At 36.6% G+C, this 15,569-nt stretch overlaps 1 protein-coding gene and 1 long non-coding RNA gene across 2 annotated transcripts; one reads left to right on the top strand and one right to left on the bottom strand.

Annotated features, from left to right (window-relative positions):
* Positions 1-3,453: 3,453 nt before the first annotated feature.
* Positions 3,454-6,218, top strand: LOC116612458. Its single transcript, XR_004293913.2, has 2 exons — positions 3,454-3,815; positions 5,737-6,218. It is a non-coding gene; the product is annotated as an uncharacterized LOC116612458 (long non-coding RNA).
* Positions 5,565-15,471, bottom strand: LOC116612450. Its single transcript, XM_032373159.2, has 3 exons — positions 15,242-15,471; positions 12,268-12,301; positions 5,565-10,276 (listed from the first exon to the last, which is right to left on the bottom strand). The coding sequence occupies exons 2-3, from the start codon at positions 12,293-12,295 to the stop codon at positions 8,676-8,678; spliced, it is 1,629 nt and encodes a 542-aa protein (XP_032229050.1). The 5' UTR covers positions 12,296-12,301; positions 15,242-15,471; the 3' UTR covers positions 5,565-8,675.
* Positions 15,472-15,569: the final 98 nt, after the last annotated feature.

The raw sequence follows: 15,569 nt of genomic DNA, 5'->3' as shown, positions 1-15,569 counted from the left end.
AATCACCAATTTTTTGTGGCCAAAGGGGGTGAGCATGCATTCCGTGCACCCTTCTGTGTACTCGCCTGATACACATGCAAGAGAAAGTTCATGAGTGAAGCATATGAGAATTTCTCAGTTTGCAGCACTGGTCAACACCTCAGTGCCGAGTGACACATCTTGGAGCCTCTCCTGATGGAATTATTATGATCCTGTCCGGTAAAAGATGATGATGGTGACATAAAACTCAGTAGGGATCATGTCTATTTCTACCAAAATCCAAGCTCAGCTACTTATTGTAGAGATGAGTTTTGCAATGTTGTTGAAACAAAACAATATTTTCATAATGTTATAATGCAATATTCTGTAAGTCGATTTAAATTTCAAGTGTTTATCAAATAGATGTTGTTTTTCACAAATGACTAATACTTAGGGTTTTAGGAGACCAGCTCTCAATTTCTTTAAGGTTTTAGGAAACCAGTTCTCTATTTCTTTCTCCAAAGAAAGCTGGAGTTTATCTTAATAAGAATTTGACCAATCATTCATTGAAATGAATTAAAAATTACTTTTGGTTTTATTTCTAGTATATCATAGCTGTCAAACAAACTTGGGCAGAAACCTTGTGAAATCGGATTAAACACAGCAAATATGTGAAAAAAAAGCAAGAGAGCCAATGCGGATGAACACAGAGAATGTATTAACATTCTCCCAAAAATTAGGTTTAATATAGATTTAGGCACTGCCTAAAAGCGGAGCCAGCATTGAACACCTTTTGTGTTGACTGATCGAGGTATTTTTGTGGGATCTAGGATCCTGCTCTTTACTGAGATTTATTTATTGTACCAACCAAATGGATCCAGGCCTTATTCAATAATTTAAATTATGCAGTACATCAAAGTTAACAAACACAATTCCTGGTGTGGATATGGCTGTCAAAGTTGTTAAGAGTCTAATGGTAAATTCTTATGTCCCATCATAGAAGTTCCATTATGAATATTTTTTTTTAATCAAAACAATACTCTGACAAGCTTTGCCCTTGTGCAGAAAATGTCATGGATGTAACAGCATTCCAAAGATTAAAAATAATATATTTAGACTGTTTAGATGCCATACTATAATTTTTATGTATTGATTTAGAGGCGATTCTCTCCTTCATTGGACCGAATATTCAAAAAAATGTCTGGAAATTAAAATCCAAAAATATATCTCCTTTTATGCATTACATATTGGTGCACCCCCCTTTACCATATAGTGGCCTTGTTGTTGGTGGCCTACTCCCAAATGAATGCAATGAAGAAAAAACAGATTGATTTTGGAAGCAAATCCTAAAAAAAAAACATCCAAGGCATCACTGACAGTGCTAAAATGCTAACTTCTAATTTCAAACCAAACCCTTTCATTGATCTATGTTTGGGGTAAAGAGGAAGCAAAGAATATCAATTGACTAAAAAATAGCTGACGGGAGAGGAGATATAAAGTAAATTGACTCAACTTGAAAGGTTTGGTGAAAAAAATATAACAGTAATGAAAATAATTTGATTGAGCATTTCTTGACATTTCCCCTTTCCCATTATCTGAACCCTTTCACCACCACAGGCCTCTAAAGAGGCCATGTCTATGCTATCCAAGCTATGTGAACAGAATTCTATTATTGAAAAAGAACAAGGTTGTTGCTAGTGTTATAAAGTTTGAGTTTCTTGCCCTAAAAAAACCCTTCCCCTTAATAAAAGTTCCATAAATGTACATTTGTAAAGCTACATTCTGACAAGCTTTGTCCTTGCGAAGAACAATGGATGAAACAGGATTTCAAAGATGGAATATAGTGTCATACACAATTTTAGATACTGAAGTTTTAATGTACCATAAGTGGTGATTTTACATCCCCATGGGAATTAATATCTACAAATATACATCCAGTAATGCATTATATTTTGGTGTTTTGAGAAACCCTGGATCCAACTATTCCAATGAAATAAATCTAAACCTCTAAAATAAATGTAATGGGAAAGAGACTTAGAATGAAAATCCTAAAAAAAAGGTATAAGTGAGAGTACTAAATGAAAATTACTAATTTAAAAATAAAATCTGTTCATTAATTTATTTTTGGTGTAGAGAGGAAATAGCAAAGAGCATCAATTGCATAAAAATAGTCAACAGGGAGAAGAAAAAGGAAAAAATATGACTCTTCTTTAAATGTTTGAAAAGAAAATATAATAACAATAATGTGATAATTATATTCAGTACTTTTCTAAAATATCCCCTTTCCCATTATCTTTAGGTTGATAGAAAACTGTTTTCTTTACAGATTTATTATTTAAAAAGCAAAAGTTTGTTTTTAGTTTTATATTATATAAGTATCTTGTTCTAAAAAAACCTATGAGTGTGTACTGCTGAATCACATAGTAATGAACTAGTCATTACTCCCGCAGAAGTCAGGGGTTAATGTGGGGTTTTAGACCACTTTTTAACCAGAATATGTCAAGAGGGGTGGTGGTATTGACTGTTTTTGACTCTTAACTTGGAAACAGGCTTTTATTAAAGTTTAATCCCCCACCCTTCCCTGGGACCATGGGTGTGGGGTATCAAATGACTAGTGAATAAGAACATCCTACTGTTCTTTTCAAGACATGATTTTTAATTCTCATGTCTTCCAGTCTTTAGCATTCATCTTGGCCCTCAGGTAGTTCCTGGTTCATAAAAGAGTGAAAACAATTATTTATTATTTCTTTCAAAACAATCTTTTTATCAAGCTGTTTATAATCTAACTAATTTTCCACAACTATTTGAAAAAAAAATAAACACATGAGATGCAAGATGCAGACAATAACAACAATACATATTGAAAATAGGGTTTTTTTATCCTCGGTAAGAAAAATTTCTCTTGTAAGTTGAAAAAGCTGCTGTATCTTCTAAGGATATGTATCTTCTTAGGACTAAGAGCACAGGATATAAAGACAAGAACGGTCTTCTTTAGCAGTATTTGACAAATGCAACACGATATTGGTTAGCCTTTATGAAATATCTCAACACAATCAATCTGCCCTGAAGAAGTCTTATTAAATACGAATTCCAGTTTTTGTTGTATTTTATTTTATTCAACACAATCAAGAATATAGATAAAACGAAGAATGTCAAAACAAAACCTGTTATGCTCAAATAATTTGATTACTGAGTTAAGTACTCGCATTCTCAAAGCATATAAAAAGGACAACAAAAAGCCTAATAACTGTCATATCCTCAATAGACAATACAAATCGTCGTCCGAAACTCACCTTGCATTGTTTTTTTGGGTCGCTTTCTTGTGCTTCTGTTCGCTTTTTAATGTGAACTGTTACTTGCTTAAATTTACTAGCTAAAACCAGATAAATCTTGGCGTGAATGAATGTTAGTAGATCTCCTCTAGTTGACTTTATCCTTAAGTCACAAAATTTGAGGCAAAATAAATAATCATCGCATAATCGACAAGAACTTTTTCCCTTGCTCCGTGCTTGTATTTAGTCGCCTTTCGGGGCCGAGTGGGGCCTGGGAGTCGCGCGGCTGACTGACTGACTGGCTGGCTGTACCGTTGCAGAACTGTCCTCGTTGTAGAAGTGTCTAACCAATCAGATAGGACTACATGTGTCCAATCATAGACCTTGTTAGAATACCACACGTGTGACACTGGGATCGAGTGGCAGAACAGTTGTTTGTTGATAATATAACTGATTTCTGAGGAATTGATAAAGCAGAGAAACACTCAAATAGCAGAGAAACACCCAAGAGAAAAGGATTTAGCAAAAGCCATGTTATGTTCCCTTACTGGAGTCCGTCCTAAGACGGAGACAAGCCATTAAGAGGTGAGTCTCGCTTCTCGAAAAATCGAGTCTTTACTTTCGTACCGTCCTTCGCTAGGGGAGATATCCCCAATTAAGCAGGTCAAGTAGTTCATAGGAAATATATTTGAAGGCTACTACTAATAAACAAGTGAACGCAATGCGAGTAAAACATTCAATTGATAATCAATCAGTTCCACTATCTAAGTTGGGCTAAGTTGTACAGTAAGATTGCAGCTATAAGCTTACAATTATCACACAGTCCCCTAAGTAACCTGATTTGATCTTTCTCTTCCTCATAAAAATCAATACGGTGAATTGGCATATCCTCAGATTTGCCTTTTGTAAGGGTCTGTTTACATTACGAATATCAACCCTGGCTGAAGCTTTAGTATGGCCAGGCGACTGAAAATGTTTTTCATATTAGTAGCTAGCTTCAGCCTGTACTAAATTCGTTTTTGAACAGTTAAAACTATTCACAGCACCTCGGCATGTTCTTAGCAGTTCTTAAAATTTGGTGAAATGCTGGACGTTCATATAAAAAAAAGGTCCTTATAAAGTGTTCTTTATTTATATGATTACATGGAGATATTCCATCCACTACTGGAGCTTGGGGTGAAAATCCTAGCACGGGTGAGCAGCCCAGGCTGGAAATCTCGCTCATATAATAGAAAAAGCAATTTTACAAGCATTTTAGGAATACCCGGTTGGAACCCCTGACTGTGCTGAAAACTCAGCCTGGGTTGAAATTTTTAATGAGATAAAAAGAAATCAACAGTCGTTAGAATGCTTCTCTATCAGGCGTGTCATCACCATTGACCACCAAAAAGTTGGTATTTGATTTTGAACAGTTATCATGTTAGACTTTTTCCATAGCTATCTATGACTGCCAAATGCTGCAAATGCTGTTTGTGTGCCTGCCAATCCTTTGCACCTTATCAAATCCTTCCTTAAACAATCCATTAAATTTCATATTTATACTAATAACTATTAGAAAATAATCACTGACACCTCGACCAATCAGCACCCTCTATTTGAACCCCCTAAATCTCATAGTAATTAAAGTTTCAAGGGGCAATAGAGAATTAGAGAATGAGTGGGGATAATTAGTCAATAGAGAATGAGGCAATAGAGAATAAGTGGGGAGTGTAGTTAGAAATAAGTGCTTACTACTTAGTGATTAGTATTCCCTAAGTTGCAACTTTGTTTTCATTGTTTTCCTGGATTATTGTTGAAACACCAAATTAGCTATAGAGAACTTGCTATAGAGCGTATTTATGTTTTTATTGCTGGCTTAGCAACCTATCTACTACTATGTTAACAGGGGGATTTGTTACTTTGAAGACATTATGCACTTGTATTTTATATTTCACTGATTTTTTTTATTTATGTAAATAAATTATAATTTTATAATCCTGATGTAAAAAAGTTGTAATTTTTAAGCAAATTACAAGCAAAACTGTTGTCAGCAACAGACTGCCACCATCCCCAGACTGAAAAGACACCTCAGTGCATTGTTGGAAACTTCAAGGCATACTGCTTGATCAGCAGTAGCTGAACTTGACTGATAGTGTGGGACTTGAAATAGGGGGAAGGTTTCTGTTTTTGGTCTGTTTTTCCCAAAAATTTGCGCAAAAGTACATTAATGGGGTAATTAATAATTTGTTATTTCTATGTAATCTAAGTAACAATGGCACTTAATCACCTTTAACAGTAAATAAATTAGCCTCAGCTTCAGAAACTGGGTCTTCATTTAGTGTAAAAGTTTTTTTAACATGTTTTTTTTAACTTTGTCTTTGGCTACTTCTTATACGTTCATCTGACATTGCTATTCCTCATTTGCCCAGATAGTGTTTTTAAGATGAATTTCTAACATCTTCAACATGTTCTCTTGACTCAATTGTAATATGTAATACAAGGTTACAATGATTTTTCTTTGTCACAGGGGCTTCACCACCTTGATTATCTCATCCTGACCAAGTCATTGCACTGCAGTTGTCCACACATCACAGTTGGTTATTGCCCAAATACTGCAGAGGAATTCCCTTTTTATTTATTTCAGGCAGTGTCAAATTTTGTTATTCAATGGCGGCACCAAGCAAGTAGTCCAGTTTTGAATTCAACTGTGCCATTGGAATTAAGGACACATATAAAGACAGTGAGCCTAAGTTTCAGATTATTGGTTCACAAATAACATCGAGATCATGAAGAATTCACATGTTTTACATATTTCAAGCTCTAAGAGATTTTCACTTGTATGTTATACTTGACTTATACTACCTTTGTCCATCTATTCAGCAGGCATGATGGATTTCCAAATTTGATTACTGAAGCAACCTTTGTCACATCATAGCTTATAATGTTCTGTTGTAGTTATGTAACTATTTATTTGCATAATCTTTCAATAAATCACATGTTTCTTGGTGACTCCATTGTCTCTGAATGGCAATGAAACATATTCCTAAAGCAGCTGTTCACTAACCAAATCAACATTCCCCTACTGTAATATGCTGCCCTTTAATCCCCCCTCTATAATATGCCCCCCCCCCCACTCTCAATGATCTGCCCTTCCTTTCTGCAAACCCTCTTTAATAAGCCATCTTTAAAAAAACATAGCTCTCTCATAAGCTGCCCCTCTGATAAGCATTCCCTTTCTAGCAAGCCACGACTCTATTAACCCACCCCTTGGCAAAATTTCTAGTATTACATTATTTACATACCAGTGTGCACCTTCTGTTAGGCTGCATAGAGTGCATTATTTAATAAGCCACCCTCTCTATTAAGCCAACCTTATGAAACAAGCCAGTCCTCTCCAATAAGTCACCCCTCTAATAAGCAATCACTATCTAACAAGTCACCCCTTTAATAAGCCAGCCCTCTCTAATAAATCACCCATCTCTAATAAGCCACCCCTCTCTAGTAAGCCACCCCTCTCTAATAAACCAGCCCTCTCTGATAAGCCATCCCTCTCTGATAAGCCATCCCTTTCTAATAAGTCACCCCTCTCTGTTGAGCCATCCCCCTCTAATAAGCCAAACCTGTCTCATAAGGGGGGGATGAATAGGGGTCTCCCTAGCAGAATTCTATCCTACGTGTGGCCAATATAAGTTTTGACACCTATGCGGCAGAGAAAGGGCGTGGTCCCTAAACTCTAAGGGATAGCAGTTAATGTTATCAACTGCCTTCTACGACAACTAATTACCTAGTCTATGAAAAGGTGTATTCCCTCCTGGCCTCAGCATGGAATAATGTGGCACAGGTCTGTAGTTACCGTACTATTCAATATTCCATATTATTTAGGTAGGATGAGCAGTAGATACTGTTAAAGAATAATGTTGAAGCTCCTGGAAGAACGCGCTAAGAGACTATTGAGTCGCCTCACGGCTAGAAACTGCATGTTATTTCAACAAAGACAGCAATACAACGAAATGTTTATAACCCTATATTTTTTGGATTAAGCTATTTTGGACGCTTGTGGCGAAAATACGGGTATATCTTTTTTGTAAACCATTAGCACGTACTGGGAATATTGAAAAAAAAAAATAGTCAGTTTTATACCACCGAATCTTTTACTATAATCACGTTTAAAGATTTCGGCAGCGTAATATGATGTGTGATCAGGAAAGACAAACTCGTTCCAAAATGACATTGGGGTGTGGAGTATGGCTATGTCTATTTTCATGTAACAAATATCAGCAAATGTAACAAATGTCAGCAAACGTAACAAATGTCAGCAAGTTTTGAGATCTTCACTAGTGCAATATTTCACTATGAAATACCTGTTCAAGCAGAGCACAAGGCTTGGAAGATCTTTAAAAGGTCATATCTTATGTTATAGCTAAGACAAGGGAAGTTACAAAATGCTTACTAAGAAAAAGCATCTGCGGCGTGTCATCTATGTCGGCTATTTTTATTTTCGACTTTATTGCACGAAGCCTGGACAGTTTGAAAACGATGATGAAAAGGATGATGAAGCTATGAATTGTCAAATCTGCACCAATACATTTTGAAATTTTGGAAGAACTTATACGCTGGAAATCGCTTCTTTTTTGCCGCATCATCCGATTAGTCGGGACGTATCGCCCTTTTTCTAGCTAATTTAAAAATTGTGCAATTCACGGTCATTTTGTTGTCAAATACCAGGATTAGTAATCTTAGTATAATTTTTAATAGATCCGCTACAGTCTCTTTTTTTTTTTTTTTTTTTTTGCTGATGTCTGCCCATCCAAAAAAACAAACACATCCTCCCCCCTTGACCCGCTTAATTTCATTTCGAACATTTGCATCTAATTGTATATTTATGAGTTTGGGATTTGCTGATTTTAAAACAAACATTGTTTACAAAAGAAATAAAATACAGTTTATAATGTGACTGTGACTCGTTTTATTTAAAATCTTGGGAACGTAATGGTCTTTTTCTTATTTGTATGACATTTCGTTTGTCTGCCCAAGTTTTACATTGCTGTCCGATTCCGATTATTCCTTAAAAAATCAATCCAATTGTATCTAATTTTACACGTGTAAAATTGGATATCAACTCCAAACATATCACTTGGGGAATATAGTGATTTATATAGTGGCTTATGAGAGGGGTGGCTTATTAGAGAGGGCTGGCTCATTAGAGAGGGTTGACCTATTAGTGAGGAGTGGCTTTTAGAGAGGGATGGCTTATAAGAGAGGGTTGACCTATTAGTGAGGAGTGGCTTTTAGAGAGGGGTGGCTTATTAGAGAGGTGTGGCTCATTAAAGGGGGTTGCTTATTAGAGAGGGGTGGCTTATTAGAGAGGGGTGGCATATTAGAGAGGGGTGACTTATTATAGAGAGGGGTGGCTTTTAGAGGGGCTGGCTTATTAGAGAGGGGTGACTTATTAGAGAGGTGTGGCTTTTAGAGAGAGGTGACTTTTATTAGAGAGGGGTGGCTTATTAGAAAGTGGTGGCTTATTAGAGAGGGGTGGCTTATTAGAGAGGGTGGCTTATTAGAGAAGGGTGGCTTATTAGAGAGGGGTGGCTTGTTCACATTCTTCAGTGAGCGTTGGACATTCCTATGGATGGTGTGCTCAGTCGCTTCCAACACATCAAACTTGGCGATCTTGCAATCACTGGCAAAGCAACCAAGACATTCATTTAGGGAAAGCTCAGAGATGCCATAGCTTTCAATATCACCAAAAGATGAGCAAGAGGGAGAGGGGGCTGCATCACACTCTAGACTTTCTTTCCTGATATTAAAGAAAGGACCAACAGCAACACCAAGGGAAGAGGCAATGATGGATTCCGAAGTCAGTGATGACACATCTTTACAAAGACCATCTATGTTTGAAACATTCATGTTCTGTGAAGCTTCGAGTTCAGAAAAGTCATTTTCATTAAACACGTAGTCATCAGAACATTCTTCATCAGCGCCAGCCAACCATTCAGAATCTTCGGGGACTAGATGGGAGGGCTCTCTGTTCTTGTATACCCTGAATGGTGTGTCATTTATAGTGGAGTGCCAGCTTTTGTTTAACAAATCAGCTACTCCACTAAGGAGAAGAGGCCAGACAGCACCTTGCTCGTCTCTTGGTAGGGGCTGTAGAAACCTAGCGAGGTACCTTTTCACCTGCTTGTTCAAGTTTTCTACTTGACCTTGAGACTGAGGGTGGTGTGGTCTACCATGCACAAGATGGACATTGAAGTGTGATGCAAGGACTTTGACCACATCTCCCACAAATTCACCGCCGTTGTCACTTTGGAGAATAGCAGGGGGACCCTCCTTAACAAAAAGGGGTCTTAAGATAGAGGTTATCTCCTCTGCTGATTTTCCAACGGTTGGGAAGATCCAGCAGAACTTGCTAAAACAACACTTAACAGTGAGGATGTAGCGGTAGTTCCACTGGTTGATGGCCATAAAACCCCTTGACTTTTTTGGTGCCATGTCTATCAGGTCGCATTGTAGACGTTGGTGGGGACGAAAAGTCCGTATTGCTTTAGGGGGCTTTTTGGATGTCATAGGCAAGGGGTTGTTGACTTGACAAGACTGACAGCAAGACACAAATTTTCGTATTTCGTTGAAAGAGCCTTTATAAAAAAAACTCTTACTGAAAAGGCGACTCAAGGCATTTACTCCACCAGGAAGGCATGTTGAGACACCATGGACTCCTTTAATTGCATGGAGGGATTGCAGAGTGGATTCTAGCAGCTCAGCATAGACAACTTGCTTTACAGAGACAACTTTCTTGCTGGAGTATGCTTGGATCAATAGGATTGGAAGGCCATTAGGATCCAAGTCGAGGATGCCAGAGCTCACAGACAACAGAAATATTGGCCGTTGAGTGCATCGCCCATCAAAGAACCGCCTCTTGTTGGCATGAAAAAACAGTTTCAGGCATTCCACCTCATCAGTGGGGATGTCGTCTCTATAAGACGAGTAGCAGTCAAAGAGCTGTAAGACAGTAGCAGCAACCTTTGCATACCCACTTTTTGAGGACAGACAGAAACTCTCATTTTCACCTAGAAGAAAACAACGATACCAATTATCTAGTTTCCTATCAAATGAGTCCTAAGCATCATCAATTGATGTGATTTGATGTTCTTCAAATACTTAACCTAAAACTAAGTATAAGTAACTTAGCCTTAGCTAAGTATAAGTAACTAGCCTATTTATAGATTTTCATTAATGAACAGGCAAACAATGTTTGAAATACATGCTTGTGACATTTTGCAATTCTATGTTTGCAAATCACGCAAAAGTATAGGTATTTGGCAAGTAGGCCATGCTGGGACTTCAAAGAGATTTCTATCATTGTTTTTGGTTTGTGAAAAACAGAATCTGAATCGTTATTTCAAGTTTTAGAATAATGTTGACAGATTAGTGAGATCTGCTTTCACAGGATATGCAGCCACATTGTAAAATGTGAGTATGAAGTGGCAAACTAGATAATTGTTTTCACTTTAAAATGAGTACTCAACATCCTAATTTTTCTGAAAGGTCTCTGGAATCTTTTATCCATCTCTTAACCATTGCTTGAAAACCATATTTCTCTACAAAGATACCCATAAAGCAGGTATTTAGTAAAAAAATCCAATCTTAATACACAGGCTTTTACACTTCCAAACAAAGTACCAACATGGCCGCCGAGGCACATATGAAATCACACGCTTGAAGCCTATACTAAACTTAATGATTATGGACCAACGAAAATCCAAATCACAACTGCAACTTTCAAAAGAAAATGAATTTCTTGTCCTTTTTTAAATCTGGTCATCAAGAATTGTAATAGCCACATTGTTATCAACAACAAGTCCAGTGTAACAGATATGATACCAGGTTGCTCAATCAAATTTTTATTTGATAACCTGCTTATCCACAAATCTGAACCTTGATACTTTTCAGTTAAAGAACTCTACCTAAAACCCTTGATTTGGTTTGTATTTGTCTATTCATACTCTGATAAATGCTTTAAATTACTTAACCTAAATTGACAAAATAAAAGCATTAATTCTGATATTCTACATAAATAATCTATTTAATTAATACCAAATCAATGTGACTCATTAAATAGCTACAGTAATTGCTTGAATAAGCACTGTTGCGCTTATTTCAAACTCTGTTTTAACTAGATAAACAAGTGTAAAACGGAAAACCTTTTTTTTTTGTTGTACCATGGCATAATCATAAATGTCAGCTGCCATTGTAGGAAAGGAGAACACTGTTCTACTTTGTTAATGTTTTATGCCTAGCCAAAAGCATCTTGTATGTTTGCAAAAAAGATTGATGATTGGTTTATTAAAGAATGTCGATTAACCACTCCTTTGTTATTGTTTACAATTGAAAATACAATGGTTTATTTGCAAGGAGACTTCAAAATAACAATCTAAAAAATGAAGTTTGATACGTTATTGATGATATTTGATTGAAAATATCTTGGTTACTCGCTTGAATTAGCCGATGGAAATGGATGCCTTGTGTGACTTGGCATTGAACGGGAGAATAAAATGGCGGCTTGATTGCCATTCTTTAAGGTACTACAGAAGGCTAATTTCCAAAATTTTTTACAGAGTGGTGAAGTTGAAAGTCTGTGTAAGACACTGAAGAAACCCAAAGAGCAAAAAACATCCTAGTGAAACTTAGGCGATAAGGTGAATGACAAAAATTTACATATGTTGAGACTTTTTTAATCGTCAGTCAAAGTAGTTTGATGTTTGCTGGACACAACAAAAGTGTGAATTACAGTAGGTTTTTCTTCTAATCCCTGTTGTACTTTGCTCAATGTTTTGAAGCTCACATTTCATAAATTCGCGTGAAAAAAGCGATTCTTTTTATTTAGGATAACAAAAAGGCGACAATTTCTTGAAAACCGGTGACAACAAATGTTTTAGTACAATCTTTGACATGGGTATACTTCTAGGCGATTTCCGGCAACCAAAATTCAGCCCCGGTATTACTTTTACATACACATCAGTGGTTAACAACATGTTTGCATGTTTGGCTGGACTTTTACCTTGTATGTCTCCTGGTTCTTCCGCCATTCCAGCCTGTCAAACAGAACATGTTTAGTTTTTTTTAAACAACTTTTTCTTGTGGTGTAATACCGTCGTAGTACCTCAATGTGGGTTGTGCAGACCCACATACAGTTGAACTCACAAAAAGGGACTAACTGGGACCAGTCCCATATACACATGAAGTCACATTTTAGTGTATTTTCAGCTTGTGTGAGAAAATTAAAAACTGGGTCACTTTTTCAAGTTTCAAAACTATGTTGACAGATAGTTACAAAAGGCATACAGGTCAATGGAAATGTAGCAAGCAAGTGTAAATACCAGGCAGCTGCCCTTTGCTCCACACTCACATACACCTATTTCAATAAAGGTTGTCAGTGCGAACAGCGAATGGCAATTGCCGAATGGCAGTTCTACTACTAAAAGGTTCTTATGGGTAGCAATTGTTTGTAAAAATAAAGCTGATAAATTAACTCAAGCGATGTCAGAACCATATATTAATTATACTTAATGGATAGTCTTATGTTTTATTTATATTTTTCTGAACTTGGAACAAATAATTTTGGGATCCATGGGTCCTTTTGGTTGTAAAACTGTGATTTGTCCAATGGCCTTTTTCCATTTGTGCTGACAACGTATTTTTAAATAGGTGTATAAAATCAGTGAGTACAATTGTACAGCAGAGTCTATTGTGTCTTTTTAACACACTTTGCACCTAGCAATGATATCTCTATGTATGTTCTCAAGCCAATTTGTATTCAAAAACTCTAGTAGAATTAGCCTAAATGGGAAACAAACACAAGAGATACAGACATACAGTTATGGCTCTGATTTCCAAGTTCCTTCTTCTAATAATTTATACAAAATCATCTTTCATATATGGTGAGGGTTTCCCTGTAAAATGGGGTGTAAAAACAGGTCCCAACCATTCCTGTTTATGCTAGTTCTACTACGGAAAGAGAGATCAACAACAAAATGGCGGATTGGCCGAGTGATTATCATCACGGTCGGTAAATCTTGACTTTTTTACAGCTTCTTTTCTTACTCACGTATTCAAGTCAAAGAGAGGATTTCAATGGCCATTTTGTGGTGCGTGAGAGAAACTTATTTTTAATTTTGCGAAACAATAAAAGCTTTAGGATACATGATTTCTGAATTTGTCCCTTCGACTCGATGGGTCATTTTTTGTTGTGTTTTCCTATTTATGATTTTTTTTTTAGTGTCTGATAATAGGGCACTGTCCGAAAATAGGTACCACTACCTTAAGCTATAACGTAACTTTCATCCCATAGTTCATGAATAGTGCAAAGGAGGATCAGGGCAAAATTCACTAAAAAGCCAAAATCTTGTAGGTACGAATTTTGAATAAAAGAAAACATGCAAGGAACTGACAGACTTTTTACCCTGCAGTGTGCAAAATGTTCCATTAGGTCTCGTTTATCATGACAAAATGCATATTCAAGGTCCTACTTCTCCAAAAACCCATTAGAACCCTTTCTATAATCTCATCCATTGCTTGAAAACCTCTACTTAGGAGTCATATGGGTTAAGTTCAAATGTTTCCTTTTTGCAAACCAAGTCACAGTGACATTTAGCCTACACAGCTATATGCATATACAGTATTGGAACCAGAGTGTGACACATGACTCACATCTGTGACTAAATATAAGCTTTTCCAAGCATAATATTGAAAAATGTATGTGATATTATTTCTGTATGTTTATGTGCAATAACTGACAAATCTTTTTTCAATTACTTTATGTTTTATGACGACTTCAAACACAAGTTACTGTATATACATGTTCTGAAACTGTTTACCACCTTTTACAAATCGTTTTTTGCATCTTACAAACTCTTTAACATTACTCTATTTTGCTTTCATGCTTGATTTGGAATTTCCAAAATTCCAACATCCACCAGATCCCGTTTATATTATTAGGTGGCAAATCTTTAGAAAGCTAGTAAAGTTCCAAGAAAGCATATAAAAAATTAGCATGGCAGGGAAAATTGTTGGTAATGGATAAAGATGATTACAACAGACCCTTATGTTTAAAGGCTTTTGTTTAAGTAATTTCGCACATGAACCATCCATAACTCATAAAGCGTTTGCATAAATTTATGCACACAAAGCCATACATAATAAGGCTTTTGTTCAGAAATAGGGTAACCGAAGAAATGTTTTAGTCCAATACAAGTGAATACAGATAATAGATAAAATAGATAGATAATACAAAAATGATTATTTGAGATCGTTAAACACAAGCATGGCTCAACATCATTCAAATCCCGCTCCACTAGAGCTAGGAATTAATGCGTTTGAAAATTAAAAAAATCACTAACACTTAGATTCTAAACAATGCTAATATAGGGCGCTTCCTATATTTTTTCTCGTATTTCCTTATTATTCGTTCACTATAAGTTCCGGACACCACAAACGGCTACCGACACGTGGATTACAAGGGCAAAATAACACAAATCGGAATCCACTTTAATCGGGAAAAGCTGTAAGGATAACCAAAAATCATTATACCTTAAGAGAACATAAAGTCTCACTTGATAAGATTGGTATGCTTGCAGATAATATATCAACAAAGGGATGTATTTTAACAGAGAAACAAAAGCAATACTTTGAAAGTGTCACTGGATGCTTGATGTAGGAGCGGAGAGGTTGATGTAAAAACAATCAGAACTCCTAAATAGAATTCCTTGGAACGGCGTAAAAACCTTACCTAATTTTAAAAACAGGGCCTGATTGAACTTAACAAATCGTCTTAAGTAACATAATTAAACATGCATTATTCCATGACTTTGTTGGGCTAATAACTTAAGGTTGGATGGAGTTTGCTTTTTTCATCAGTTGAGCTAATACTTAAGTATTAAATAGTCTTCGCTGTTTTGCTTAGAGATTTTCAAGAGGAACATATTCAGCAGAACTTCATCTACCCAAAAATTATTATAATTAATGGAGATCCTTACCTTGAATAAAGGGTAAATGCTGAAAAAGTGATTCACCAAGTTAACAATTCCAACACGACCCTATGAACGATCTCCCCTTGGCACGATCTCCACGAGGTACAAGACACGATCACAAGGCACTTTGATTGGATGGACGGTATGGGAGATACAAGAGACAATCTGATTGGTTAGACACTTCTGCAACGAGGACCATTCTGCAACGCTACAGCTGGCTGGCTGGCTGCGAGTGACACCACAGGGTACCCGCGCGATGACCACAAAAACCAAGTCTCATACCTATACCATATTTCTATGCCTATGGGGCCTGGGAGTCGCGCGGCTGGCTGGC

The sequence above is a fragment of the Nematostella vectensis genome, chromosome 4, assembly GCF_932526225.1.
Source record: "Nematostella vectensis chromosome 4, jaNemVect1.1, whole genome shotgun sequence".
Taxonomy (NCBI): domain Eukaryota; kingdom Metazoa; phylum Cnidaria; class Anthozoa; order Actiniaria; family Edwardsiidae; genus Nematostella; species Nematostella vectensis.
This window is presented reverse-complemented; position numbering and strand designations above follow the sequence as displayed.